Source organism: Canis lupus, chromosome 18, assembly GCF_011100685.1.
Source record: "Canis lupus familiaris isolate Mischka breed German Shepherd chromosome 18, alternate assembly UU_Cfam_GSD_1.0, whole genome shotgun sequence".
NCBI lineage: Eukaryota > Metazoa > Chordata > Mammalia > Carnivora > Canidae > Canis > Canis lupus.
Window position 1 is genome coordinate 42758033 of NC_049239.1, and position 13527 is coordinate 42771559.

Sequence of the window (13527 nt, forward strand, 5' to 3'; positions counted from 1 at the left end):
GAGCCGCAGAATGACAGTGGAGAATTTCTCTTGGGGCCCTGTGGGGAAAACAGGAAGCGGTGGAGGCAGGACGGGCAGGGCCCTGGAAAACCTTGTGCAAAGTGGCCCCCAGATCCATTCACTTGGTTGGGTTCAGTACAGTCTTCAAATAGAGCACAGTGTTGGCAGGACCCTCACAGCCCAGCAGCCACAGACTCCCAACCCTTTGACTCTCCTTTAATGCCACAATGAGGATCTCCTTTGCCCAGCTCCCAGGAATGTTTGCCCTTCTCCATCTGCTTCACCTCTAGGAAGCAGGCAGGTGCCTCAGAAAACAGAAGATATGGGGGGGAAGAGCAGTCATTCGTGCACATCCCAGATCTCAGAGAGCAGCGGGGGAAGCTTTTTGTCCTGCAGGCGCAGTGCAAACACTTGCTCTGAATGGACACTGCTCAGTGTCCGGAGGCTCACCAGTTTCATTAGCATCCGTGGGAACATCAGTCGGTCCTGAGGGAAGGAGAGAGACAAGTATAGTGTCTGTCTCTCCCCAGGGAAGGGGGGCAAGGATAGGGGAATTGTGGGATGGGTAGAGAACTAGCTGTGCAAAATGTAGTCAGGGAAGGATACTTGAAGGGGAAGTAGGGGTGTCTGGGGATGAGCCTGTGGGGAGGAGAACAGGAGGCGACTTGGGGAGACTCACGTGGGGGTGGTGGATGGAGACATAGGCATGCAGGGCCTCCACATAAGTGTGTTGCAGCCTTTCTACCTGGAGCTGGTCCTGCACATTGGGCCGATCTATAGGTCACCAACAGAGGTCAGGAGCAGGTGTGGCCAGGGTCTCAGTGCCACACCCCAAATCACACCCCCCAAATAGGGACATGCCCCACCCTCTCCCAGGTAGCACAACAATGGAGGGCTCCCACTCCCACAATTCCTGCCCTATGGGGCCTGCAGCCCCACTTGATGCAAGTCTCTTGCTCCTTTTCCCTTCTGCCCCTCATCGCACCTGCAGAGAAGATGCTGATGGCAATGAGCAAAGCAAACTCGGCATCATTGAGTTGCAGCTCATTCATAGCTCTGGAGAACTCGAAGATGGGGTTGATGAACTCCACCTGCAGCCCTGGGGAGGAAGAAGGGAGTGGGGCGTGCAGCACCAGCAGCAGGAACTTCCTTCTCTCCTCCAACTCCTTAACTTATGGGAACTATTAGGAACTAAGAAGTCTCCAGGGCTCTGCTGGGTAACATTAGGCAAGTTTCTTTTCTAAGCCTCATCTGTGAGATGGGAATATCTGAACTTCTAAGACTGTTGTGACGGTTAAATCACAAAGCATGCAAAGCATGTATAGTGCTGTGTTTGGCACACAAGGAGGTACTGAGTTAAATGATAATACCTGCTATTACTGCAATTCTCCGGGGCCCCACATTACTAGAAATAGAAAAACTCTTGTTTTTGTTTTCAAAGAAAACTTTTTCACTGGCAATTGGCCTTATTTGAATACTAGAGATATGCCTCATGTTTCACGTCCCAGCAGGAACACAGCAATGTGGTTGAGGGCATGGACTGTGGCATCGGACTGCCTGGGTTTGAGCCCTGGCTTGGCCATTTATTAGGCTGCGTGACCTTACATAAGTTATCTAAACTCTCTGGGCCTTGGTTTTTCCATCTGTAAAATGGAAGATAATAACAGCACCAACCTCATAATGGGTCCTTAGAATGGTAACTCCTATATAAGCGTTTGTTAAATAAATAATAAAACTTAAAAAATAGAACCAGTCTTTTTGCTGAGAGTGAAGTCCAACACACCATGACCTAAAGTCATAACATCTAGAGCACACTTCTGCCATCACAAAGTCTCCCCACCCCTCCCTGTCCCCCAGGCTTTCTGATTTCTTTTAGCAACCATCTGCTAACTTTTCCATTTGAGGCTTCTTGATTAGTCACTTCCTGCACTTTCACCCTGATGTTTATCAAGTGTGTGTTGAGACATTTAATGGACAAGCGCCATTTTATAAAGCCTTTCTTGGTGAGGTGTTAAACCTCAAATTGTGAACGGCCCCTTTGTACAGAGAGGATGAGTAGGTTCTGGAGTTGTGCTGTGTACCCTGCCAGGTCTGCTCACGCTTGCTGAATGGACACCTCCAGCACTGTGCGTGCACATCTTTAGCTGTCCACTGCATGCAGCATATGGTAGTGGATGTACAGAAGGACGGAGATCTGACAAAAGAGAGCCCCTGCTCCTCCTACCCAAGACCTCACTGACAAAAAAGAAATGAAAGGCAAACATGAGGGGCACCTGGGTGGCTCAGTCAAGTGTCTGCCTTCCGCTCGGGTCATGATCCCAGGGTCCTGGGATGGAGCCCCACCTTGGGCTCCTTGTTCAGTGGGGAGCCTGCTGCTCCCCCTGCTTGTGCTCTCTTGCTGTCAAATAAATAAAATCTTTTTTTAAAAAAGCCAAACATGATGGTTCGAAACTGCTTATATAAATGAATCTATAAATAGGTGCAGATTCAGATGGCACAATTCTGCAAGTGCTGAAGGAACACTCTTCACATGAGAATGGCAAAGGGTTTAGAAAGGAGGATGTTAGGAAGGATGAGGAGGAGACCATGCTTTGGAAGGGCTGGGGAAGCAGCATTTGGGGAACAGGCAGATAAAGGAAGCAAGGCTGGGTTTTAAAGCTGGAAAAAGTCCTCAAGTTGCCCCATTAGGTGCCTACACAATTCAGGGGCACACCTGGCACTACAGAAGGCAAGAGATGCCAATAGACCTCGGCCATGCCCTGTTGTTTAAGGAGGCCTTTCTAGAAAGCTCACTGGATGGCCTGTGTGGGAACAAGAGGCACATGAGCTGGTCTGTGTCGCCAGAAAAAAGAGAGGACTTTATAAGTTCTGCCCTGGAAACCAGGACCTGCCAAGCCCTGAGAATGGAGACACAGCATAAGCCCTATTTTACAGACCCACTCACTCATGTGTTAAACTACTCAGTCTCGGGATCCCTGGGTGGCGCAGCGGTTTGGCGCCTGCCTTTGGCCCAGGGCGCGATCCTGGAGACCCGGGATCGAATCCCACGTCGGGCTCTCGGTGCATGGAGCTTGCTTCTCCCTCTGCCTGTGTCTCTGCCTCTCTCTCTCTCTGTGACTATCATAAATAAATAAAAATGTTAAAAAAAAAGATTTAAAAAAAAAAGTGACAAGCTCTTTAAAAAAATAAATAAATAAACTACTCAGTCTCCTGCTGAGCTGAAGTTCTAGTCCCTCCAAAACCCTGTGAGCATTCCATTCTTTCCCACCACTGCCCCCCTATAACACAAACATTACCAGCAACTGAATATGAGGAAACCAACACTGCTTAGCCTGCAAGCAAGGAGCAAAGAGAAGTCCTGGGAACTAATTCTTGGAGAAAACACTCCAGGTGCAGCACGGGGATGGGAGTGTTCACTCTTATCCGAAAACTGCCCTACAATTGCCATGTTTCAGCTTCTGTTCCACAACTTATCAGAAAAAGCAACTGAAAAAGAGTAGGGGGGAAAATCAGTCCCCAAGATCCTCAAAAAGCACAACCAAGTCCATCAGTAGATACTAAAAGGCTCAGTGCAGTGCTTTTCAAGCTCTTTTTTTTCCTAGCTGTGAAATCTTTTCTTCAAGCAAAACATTATGCAGAAGCACAATATTAAATGGAGTTTCTTGGGACACCTGGGTGGCTCAGAGGTTGAGCATCTGTCTTTGGCTCAGGTCGTGATCCCAGGGTCTTAGGATCAAATCCCACATCAAGTTCCCTGAGAGGAGCCTGCTTCTCCCTCTGCCTATGTCTCTGCCTTTCTGTGTCTCTCATGAATAAATAAATGAAATCTTAAAAAAGAAATGGTTTCTCGTTTGGCTAGAGAGCATGAAGGACATTCCTGTGTCACTGATCCTCCTCTAAGGTGACACTTCTATGGAAGCCCCCACCCACAGGCCAGGCTCCTTGAAACACTGTGTGTGAAGACCACTGGGCAAATGCAACAGAGAACAGAAGTCTATTTGGATCAGCTGAGAGAGGCCTAACACCACTCTGACTTTCTATCTTGGAAAAACAAGTGGAGCCTTCCCGTACAGCCACCCAAAGCCTGGGCCTGTGTCTCTGTAGTCACTATGAGCCCGATGACAAGAAGTGTCTTTCCACCCCGCCCAAGCCATTTTTGATCTTGGTCCTTACCTGCTTTGGCAAAGTCTTCCCGGTTATAACTGAAATCCTTGAGGAACGTGATACTCTCACTCCCAGGGTTGTACCTCCGAGATGTCTCCAGAAGCATTACCTGCACACAAGCAGCAGACCTCAAACAGGGGCTCGGAAGGCCGGTCTTGGCATGGGGCACCTGCGCTCCCCACCCAGCTGTCTGGAAGCCCCTGCCAGAGACAGTCCCGCTTTGGTTCTCCCTTCACCCCTCGGCCTCGCCAGCCACCTCGATCGCAGAAGTCTTCAGCAGGGCGATTTGGTCCTCCCGGCTGAGCTGCAGGAAGCCAGGCAGCTGTTTGGCAAAATCAACGATCTCCTGCACAGAGACGATGGCCAGCTCGGTGAAGTGGGCAAAGCGCTGCTGACGGGCCTCCCGGCTCTGGGGATCTGGTGCCATGGGCCAAGGCTACCCAGAAGGGCAAGGATGGAAAAAATGAACTACACTGAGTCAGATATCAAGGAGCCAACCAGTGCTCTGGGCACAGCCCCCTTTCCCCAGTTCCCCTGGTTACCGTGACCCGAAGCCGGTCAGAAAAAGAGCGCCTGTTACACTGTTGCTGGGCAGCCACCAGCTTCTCAATCATGCCCCGTTGCTCTGGGCTGAGCTGGGGCAGGACTTGGGGAGGTGAGGACACCCTGGGGGGCATGGATGTGGCCTGAGCCTGTTCCTCTTCTTGCCGCTTCAGTTTCTTCAGGCGGATCTGCTCTTCTGACAAGACGCCTAAGGACACGGTCGTGTGACATGAGGAGGGGAAATGAGCAGCCAGGATGGGGCAGAGGGGTGGTCTGAGGCTCCAGAAAAGCCGAGAGCATTGGGTAAAGGCAAGGAAGAGATACTAATCCATACTTAGGCCCTGCAGGCTCAGCTGCCTCTCTGGCCTCACACCCTGGCACCCCTTGCCCATCAGCCTCTTCCCCCCACTCCCATCCCCAGACACTCACACTCCTCCCGCATGCCAGCCTGGCGGCATTTTCGAAGGCGGCACTCCTGGCACTTGCGACGCATGTAGGTGTCCATGGGGCAGTGGCCCCCACTGTGGCAGACGTAGTGCGCCCCTTTGATGACGCTGCGGCGGAAGAATCCCTTGCAGCCCTCGCAGCTCAGCACATTGTAGTGGAAGCCAGAGGCCTTGTCCCCACACACACTGCACAGCTCGTTCCCCAGCATTTTGGGGGCTGGCCCCTTTTTCCGCTTCTGTGGACGGAGCTCTGGGTACAGGGGAGAGCCTATTAATGTTCTTCTCCAAGGAAAAAGCTCGGTGCCCAGATGGCCATGGCCCGGAGCACCCAGTGACCTTTGTTCCCTTCACAGTAGGCTGTCTTGTCCGTTATGAGAAAGTAGGTCTCAGGTGCCAAGTGCTATACATCCTAGGTCCTGCTCAAGCCCTTTATGTGCATCGACCTCACAACCGTTAGCAGACACGTACTATTTACTATTTCCATTTCACAAATAAGGAAACGGGCTCAGGGATCCCTGGGTGGCGCAGTGGTTTGGCGCCTGCCTTTGGCCCAGGGTGCGATCCTGGAGACCCGGGATCGAATCCCACGTCAGGCTCCCGGTGCATGGAGCCTGCTTCTCCCTCTGCCTGTGTCTCTGCCTCTCTCTCTCTCTGTGACTATCATAAAATAAATAAATAAATAAATAAATAAATAAATAAATAAAAATAAAAAATAAATAAAACAGTTTAAAAAAAAAAAAAAAAAAAAAAAAAAAAAAAAAAAAAAAAAAAAAAAAAAAAAAAAAAAGGAAACGGGCTCAGAAAGGCCCAAAGTGGAGACAAAATTCACACTTGGATCAGTCGGGTCTAATAGAACCCGAAGCCTTTGGACTTAACCATGATCTTATAGGGGTAAATAGCCCCAAGGTACCCCTCGCAGATCCAGGGGGCCCCTACCGCCTCCGAATCCAACAGCTCCTCACCTGCAGATTCTGGAGGGGTATCCACTCCGGGGAGCAGGACAGTGGGCTCTGCTGCCTGCAGCCCTGCCCCCAGAGAGCCCCCAGCAGATTGGGGAGTGCCGGCTTCCTCCCCAAGGATGCAGTCGTTGCCTCCCAGCGCCTGGCTGCTGGCATCCTGTGTGTCGGGCTCCCACAGCTCCGCTGCCGAGTCTGGGCCCCCCAAAAGAGAGGCACAAGGGGGTCTCAGGTCCCTCCCATCCCCTTCCTCCACGTTCTTCTGGGAAACTGGAAACTTATCTCTACCCCTAGAGGGCAGCAAAATGCTGGCGCAGGCTTCAGGACCCTGGGGTTTGTAGGGCTCTTGGGCTGGTCACTTGTAGTCCCCCTGCATCTCAGGATGTTAACTCTCGTCCCCTTGAGGGGCTGGCGTGCGTCCACTGCAGAGCTCAGCGCTCTTCAAAGCCAGTGCTGGTAAGCACTAGACATGCCAACTCTCCCCAGCAGCAAGCCCACGCTGAGAAGGACCGGCACCAGACCCACGGACAGGCAGTCCGGGCAGGAGGCAAGCAATACCAAAATCAACTCTGGGCTGCCCTCCAGGGGATGGCAGGAGGCTGATTCCTGAGGGAGGAGAGGACCTGGGCCCTGAATGCAGAGAGGGCTGGAGTGAAGTGGCTTACCAGGAGAAGCGTCAGGCACAGGGGCCTCCAGCCACAAAGACATCTCTTCCTGGAGCCCTGGACATTACCAAGGAGGCTGTCCTGCAGGAATGACCCACGTTACAGTCTTCAGAACTGGGCTCCTTTCTCGCCTCAGCAACCTTCTCTACCCAATCCTATGAGTACTAATACACCCGCTAACATTCACTTGCTGTGTATGTATCCAGCAGCCTGTGCTAAAGCTTTCTATGCCTTCCCCTAGATATGCCTAGGATGTCATGGCTATTCTTATGCCCATTTTATAGATGAGGAAACTGAGGTTTAAAGAGATTAAGTAGGGACACCTGGGTGGCTCAACGGTTGAGCGTCTGCCTTCCGCCCAGGGCACAATCCTGGAGTCCTGGGATCTAGTCCCACATCAGACTCCTGCATGGAACCTGCTTCTCTCTCTGCCTGTGTCTCTGCCTCTCTCTCTCTGTGTCTTTCATAAATAAATAAATGAAATCTTAAAAAAAAGAGAGAGATTAAGTAAATTGCCTATTGCCACACAGTTAGGCAATGGTAGAGCCAAGATTCCAATTCTGGTCTCTGACATCAAAGTCTTAGCTGTTGGCCACCTTGCTGCCTTTTCTCCCCAGGGGCCCTTCCAGGCTATCACAGAGGGTTTGGGCATGTCTGCCCAGCTTCTCTCAGAGCCCTTCCCCTCACTCCAGGACGGGGGACAGCCAAAATTGGCCAGGACTAGGGCATGGGATTGAGGCTCACTCGCCCAGTGAAACTCACTGCTTGTCAGACGCCCTCAGTGCTGTCACTTTCCAGGGCCCCAGCACAAACCTCCTGCCTCTAGGAGTCACTCCATCCCACAGCCAGGACCCCTTCCCCCAGAACCCCTCGGGAATTATTATCCTATTGCTGCCTGGGCTGCCATCACCATCATCGTCCTTCGCTTCTCCCCAGAGACCCCTAAGTTCTACAGGGTGACCCCCTCCCACTCCAGACTCACACAGAGCCCCAGGCCAGTGCTGAGGAGTGGACCCACCGAATCCCCAAGCCACCAGACTTCCTGGCTGGTGCAGTCTCTGGAGCCCCCTTGCTGGGAGGGGAGGATGGTGCAATCCCTGGTCTGGAGGCCTCACGCTGGCAGAGTCGGAGCTGAGCAAGTGAGGGACGGGAGCCCCAGGGAAGTACTGTGGGGAAAGGCTGAGGGGAGGGACTGCCAAGGGGTCGGGCCACTTCTCCTTCCTGCTAGGCAGACCGGAGACAACTGACCAGAGCCCTGGCCGCCGTCCCCCACACCCAGGAGGCAGCTTCCCCACCATGGTGACTCCTCCCCAGCCTGCCCGCCCCCTCAGCCCAGCCTCACCCCTGCCCCCCTGCCCCCAACCATGACAGTCACATTTCCCTGTAGACCAGCCCAGTTCCACGTCTCTCCCCTTCCTCTCCTCACCCCGGTGGCTCTTAGCTGCTCTTACAGAAGGACTACCTACCAGGCACCCCTACCCCAATCCCGGCAGCATTCAGAGTCGGTGTTCCCTCCCCTCCATAGACACCTCTTAGAGCAAAAGGTCCCGGCACTGCCCAGAATTGCGACACCGAGCCCCAGCCTGCTTTCCCAGCCTCCCTCCTCCTCCTCTGCTTCTGGGATGAGGCCAAAAGGCTCTCCCCACTCACCCCAGGCCTCGGCCACACTGGTAGAACTCCAGGGGTGGAGAAGCAGGTGCTTATCCTCCCAGGGTGTCTGAGTGTTGGTACCCTGCAGGGGGCCACCGAGATGTGAAGTAGCCAGGTGAAGAGCAGTGGCAGGCCTGTGATGGGGGTAGGGGCAGAGATGGCAGGTGACCCAGATGCCAGTCCACGGTGGACCCGGGAACATGTATGCAGGTTCTCACAACTGGGAATGGTTCCATCGGCAGTGATGGTAGGTTCTATCCAGCATCTGCTGAGACTAGAGCCATAGCTATCCTGCCTTGCTACCTAGAATGGGAGATCCATCCCCGAAGGTAGATACCATGTTTTATTGATTTTATCTCCCCTGTAGCTCACAGAACAGGGCCTAGCACAGAGCAGGCAACAGAGTGGGTACTATGTTCCTGTTTGTTAAATGAATAGGTAAACAAGAAAAAGAATGATCCTCTTCCACACTTGTTAACTCTAGTCAGATCCATCTCATCTTGTTGATTTAGCACCTGAGCTCTGCGCTCAGATTTTGGATTCAAATCCTCCCTTTGCTTCTCTTAGTAGCTGTGTGATCCTGATAAGTTACATAATGTCTCTGAATCTGATTCCCTATCTTTAAAATAAGGGATGATAATTATTTTTGCCACATAAGGTTGTCACAAGTAAATGCACATAGCACAAGGTGTGGCACATAGTAAGTGTTCGAGGGTAGCTGTTTTCACCTCCAATATTTTCAACTATAGGTCTTCCCATCATCTTGAATCTGTACACTATTAACCTTCCAGGGCTTGTTTCCACATGCAAATCCCTCGCTATCTCCTTTGGTCCTTAAAGCAGCCCCAAGAGGGAGGGAGGGTAAGTAACAGGAGCACCATTTTACAGAGTGCACTGAGCTCATGGGATAGCCTTTTCCAAGACCACACAGAGCTAGTGACCAAACTGGGGTCAGAATCCAGATGTCCTCACTCTAGTCCCTGTGCTCTTTCTCCTGTATCAGAGTCCAGGAATACTCTTGTCCGGTTGCCTCTCAGGTCTGCTGGACCAGTGAAGCACCAAGATGGAAGAAGCCAGGGCTGCAGTGGGAGGGACAGAGAGCCCTGGGGATGCTTCAGTCCAGATGTGGGAGGCGAGGAGCTGAGGTTACTGCTGGTTGTTCACCCCCTGCCCTGCTCCCAGTTTCCTGCTCACAGGCTCTTCCTGTTTTGCTGTGAACTCCAGTTCCCATGGGCCCCACATCAGAGGACAGAAGGACAGAAGGCCAGGGCAGGCAGCCAGAGGGATTGAAACAGATGAACAGGGCACCAGGGAAGAGAGGGAAAAGGAGTGGACAGAGGCTGTGGAGGAACAGGATGGAGAAGGACGGGGAAAGCAGAAACAGAAAACGAACGTGGTGAAAGATGGGGAGGAAGCATGGGGTGGGGTGGGGGTTGGAGAGCAGAGACTGGAGAAGACAGCAGGCTGCATGATATTGCAAAATCTGCCCATGTATTCACTTTCACATTTCAGAAAAGCCCCTCTGACACCCCCCATCTCAAAGTTCTGCCTCCAGCTTTAGCTCTTGTTCCCTCTTATCACAAGGTCATCCCCTCATAAGGCCACCACCCTTGTCTGAGCATCTCTGAGTCATGAGCACAAGGCTCTTCATTCTTCCTCCATGTGTCCCTTTCCTGATTTTCACAAGGTCCCAGCTGTCCTGGGAAAGTAGACATCAGGGACTCCAACCTCTGGGAAACTGCAACCACTCTGTCCCAGCACTCACATCATCCATCCAGTTCCCTCCTCCACCTTTCTCCACCCCCAGAAGCATCAGCATAGAAGTATAGTCAGAGATGTCACTGCAACATTTGGTTATAAGGAATGTGGGATGGAATGTTAGTCTGGGGCTTGATGACCTACCTTCTAGGAGCTGGGAAACGCCTGTTTCATCTACTCCTGATCTGTAGCTCCCTCTCCTGATATCTTAGCCTCTCTGCAGCCCAGGACCCGAGACCACACACACCAGCCCATCTGGAGCCCTCTTGACCCAGGCTAGTGCCAGCTGCTCAATAAGCAGGTCAGGGCGCCATCTCCTCCAGGCCAGGGGGTTAGCTTGCTTTATCTCAAGTACAGGAGGAAGCATGACCAGTGCCTTACTGCCAGAGCTACCCTTTCAGGTTACAGGGTTCAGGAGCCTCCCCCACTGTGAAAAGGGAAAGGGAGAGGAAAACAGAAGCCTAAAACCTGCTGGCACCATCTCCACAGTTTCTGCAGACCAACCACTGGGACTTCTCCCCCAAACCCGAGCAAGTAGTCAGATGATCAGCAGCTGGGGTCACATGTCTCGCTTTGCCAGATCCACCCCCACAGAATGGTTCCATTAGCCCACAGGTGTTAGGTGCAAAGCCCCCTAGTGCTACAGGGCCTTTCCTATGTTTCTTTGGCCCCTCGGGGATCTTAGCACCTTCAGGGATCTTCCAGGTCGTATTTGGGATCCCTAGAACCTCCAGAAGCTTTCCTTGCAGCAAAGGGAAACTTGAAGCAAAAATACAGGAGCATTCACCAGTTCACAGTCATATGTACTACTCGATAATTCCCCTGAAAGTACTCAAATTCCGATGAAGCAGGCTACAAGGAGGGACAGACTAGGGAAATGGATTTTTGCTCCCTCCTTCACCATTCTGGAAAGATGCAGAGTGTGGGGGTCATCTTGCAGGGCACTCAAACAACTTGTGCCCAACCTCCCAATCACAAAATAGAGAACTCAGGAATTTCTGCTTCCCAGGCTTGAGTTCAGAGATGATATACAAAGCAGAAAGGAGAAAAGTAACATTTACCTCCACATATGTTTATCTTTGCATGTGTTATTTATCCTCATATATAGTAACTCCAGGAGATAATTACTAGCAAGTGGGCAAATATCAAGTTTGAATACAGGTAGAGCTGACTCACTCAAAAGCTCAAACTCAAAATCACACGAACAAAAAAAACACTTCACTCCATTACAAAAAATTGCCTCCCCAAAAGGAAAAACAAAAAACAAACAAAAAAAAAGGTTAACTCACCTGGATTTAGGTTTGCTTCTGACAACACAGAGTGCAACAGTGGTTTCCAAACCTGGCCTCATTTTCAGAGATTCTGATTTATTCAGCCTGGGGTAGGCCCCTGTATCTATCTACCTATCCATTTACATGCCTAGTTTTTTGTGTCTGTAGTTAGGAACCAAGGTATGGAGACCACAGAATCACCTGGTAGAAAAATATGCAGAAACTGGGAGCCAAGAAGCCATGGCTTACCTCTTGGTTCTACCACATACTTGTGGTATAATCTTCACGCTTCCTGGATTTGTTTTTCACTACAGAAATGAAATATCTGCTCCATCAATCCCTCCTACACAGGATACTTGCAGGCACAAAGGATTCAAACATACTTTAGCAAGTGGGAAGAAAAGCAAGAGATGAATTTGTTCTACTTGCCAAAATTTAGTGAGCCCAAGATTTATTCTGAAATCAGAAAGGTCTGGCTACATTGCAAGAAGAGTAAGGGATATATTAAAACAAACATTCAAGAACTCCCACTAAGACGCAGAATTTTGCCAATAAGCCATGCTCCAATCAACCCCACCAACGTGAAAAGGTTTCCTTTTTAAATAATCTCTTTTATTGAAGGTATCTGGGGGCCACCAGATACATGGTTTAGCAATGCAGTTTGAGGAGCCAGCAAGAAATAGTCCATTATGAAGACTACTTGACTGGGAATCAGAAAATATTGAGTTTTAATCCCTTATCCTAAACTCTGTGACCCTGGACAAGTTCCTCGTTCTGGGCTTGTTTCCTAATCCTTTAAAGTAAGGGGACTAGGTTAGATCCGGGATTCAGAGATGCTGACTTATGAAAACTACTGACGTTCTTCACCAGCCTCTTGAGATTACATGCAAAATTCCATTTGTGTGTGTGTGGACAGTTTTCTGGGACACGGGGGCAAATTTTCATTTGATTCATTAAAGGTGCTTGTGAGTAAGTAAGATTAAGAAACTATTTGCCTACCCATCCTTCAGCTCTCAATTTCTATTCGTTCTTTTCCTAACAACCTTGGAATGTGTATGTAAATAATCGCATCTGGTGTTGTAGGGCAAAATACTGACCCGGTTTTCTCCCATATCGTTCTGATCAGGTTTTCATTTCTCCAACCATCCGAGGTAGTTTTGCTTCCAGTGGGCAGATCTGCATCAAAGCATCCCAAAGGCCCGTGACTCTGGAGCTGCGAGGCACTCCGAGCTCAGTCACAAAGCCATGAGGCCAAATTGGCTGCATTTGGATCCTAACAGCCAAGGCCCAGGGCGTCTCTGATTCTATGGAAACTCCATCTTCTCCCACTTTTAAGCTATGCACCTTCCCCTTATCCCTGTATATATCCCCCCACCGGTCTGAAATTCCTCCCCCACGGATTCACTGCTTTGGTTTTGCAAAGTCTGAATGTACTGTGCAACACTTTCCTTTCGGAGGAGGCGTGATACGTTTCCAGGACACCCCAAAGTCGCAAGTGGACGGATGGAAGGGAAGGGAAAGGACTGGGAGAGAGGTGAGAGGTGTCCTGGAGCTCTGCTCAAATGCACGAGCGGCAGGCTGCACTGGGACCAACCCCAAAGGGCACAGGGAGTCCAAAGAACTGTTGACACGCTGTGCCCTGCACCAAACAGGGCTTCTCCGGGGAACGGAGCCAGGGGCCAAGGCTCAAATTCCACCAGAAGGCAGGGGCGTGGAGAAGGGCGCCCTGCACTTCCCAACCCTCGCCCCAATTCGGCAGCCGTTCTGGCTCTGGGCTGAGGCCCGGCGGCACCCCGGCCCGAGGGGGCGCTCGCGCTCCCAGCCACTGTCCGGCCCGCAGCAGGCGCCACCTCGTTACAGGGTCTCCGTGGCCGAGGCCCACCCGAGTTCGGGGCTCTCTTTACCAAGACGAGGTCTCCAGCGCCTTCCGCCCCGCGAGCCCGCGCCACACTCCCACGCTCCTCCGCCGCGGCCGCCTCGCGGGCCTCCCACACGCATCCCCTCCCAGGTCCCTCCTGCTCCCACCATCTCTGCCCCTCCTTCAGCAAGATGGCGGCGAAGGCACTTCCGGCGT

At 51.5% G+C, this 13527-nt stretch overlaps 1 protein-coding gene across 10 annotated transcripts; it reads right to left on the reverse strand.

Annotated features, from left to right (window-relative positions):
* Positions 1-195: 195 nt before the first annotated feature.
* Positions 196-13493, reverse strand: NR1H3 (nuclear receptor subfamily 1 group H member 3). Of its 10 annotated transcripts, none has more exons than XM_038563389.1 (13): positions 13358-13493; positions 12551-12629; positions 8425-8558; positions 7793-7995; positions 6775-6855; positions 6116-6304; positions 5137-5403; positions 4707-4915; positions 4421-4600; positions 4174-4273; positions 986-1099; positions 680-757; positions 196-486 (listed from the first exon to the last, which is right to left on the reverse strand). In XM_038563389.1, the coding sequence occupies exons 5-13, from the start codon at positions 6815-6817 to the stop codon at positions 362-364; spliced, it is 1305 nt and encodes a 434-aa protein (XP_038419317.1). In that variant the 5' UTR covers positions 6818-6855; positions 7793-7995; positions 8425-8558; positions 12551-12629; positions 13358-13493; the 3' UTR covers positions 196-361. The 10 variants fall into 10 exon arrangements, with proteins under 10 accessions (XP_038419317.1, XP_038419314.1, XP_038419308.1 ...); XM_038563386.1 differs by having other exon boundaries at positions 680-774; XM_038563380.1 differs by having other exon boundaries at positions 340-486; positions 680-774; positions 7793-7940.
* Positions 13494-13527: the final 34 nt, after the last annotated feature.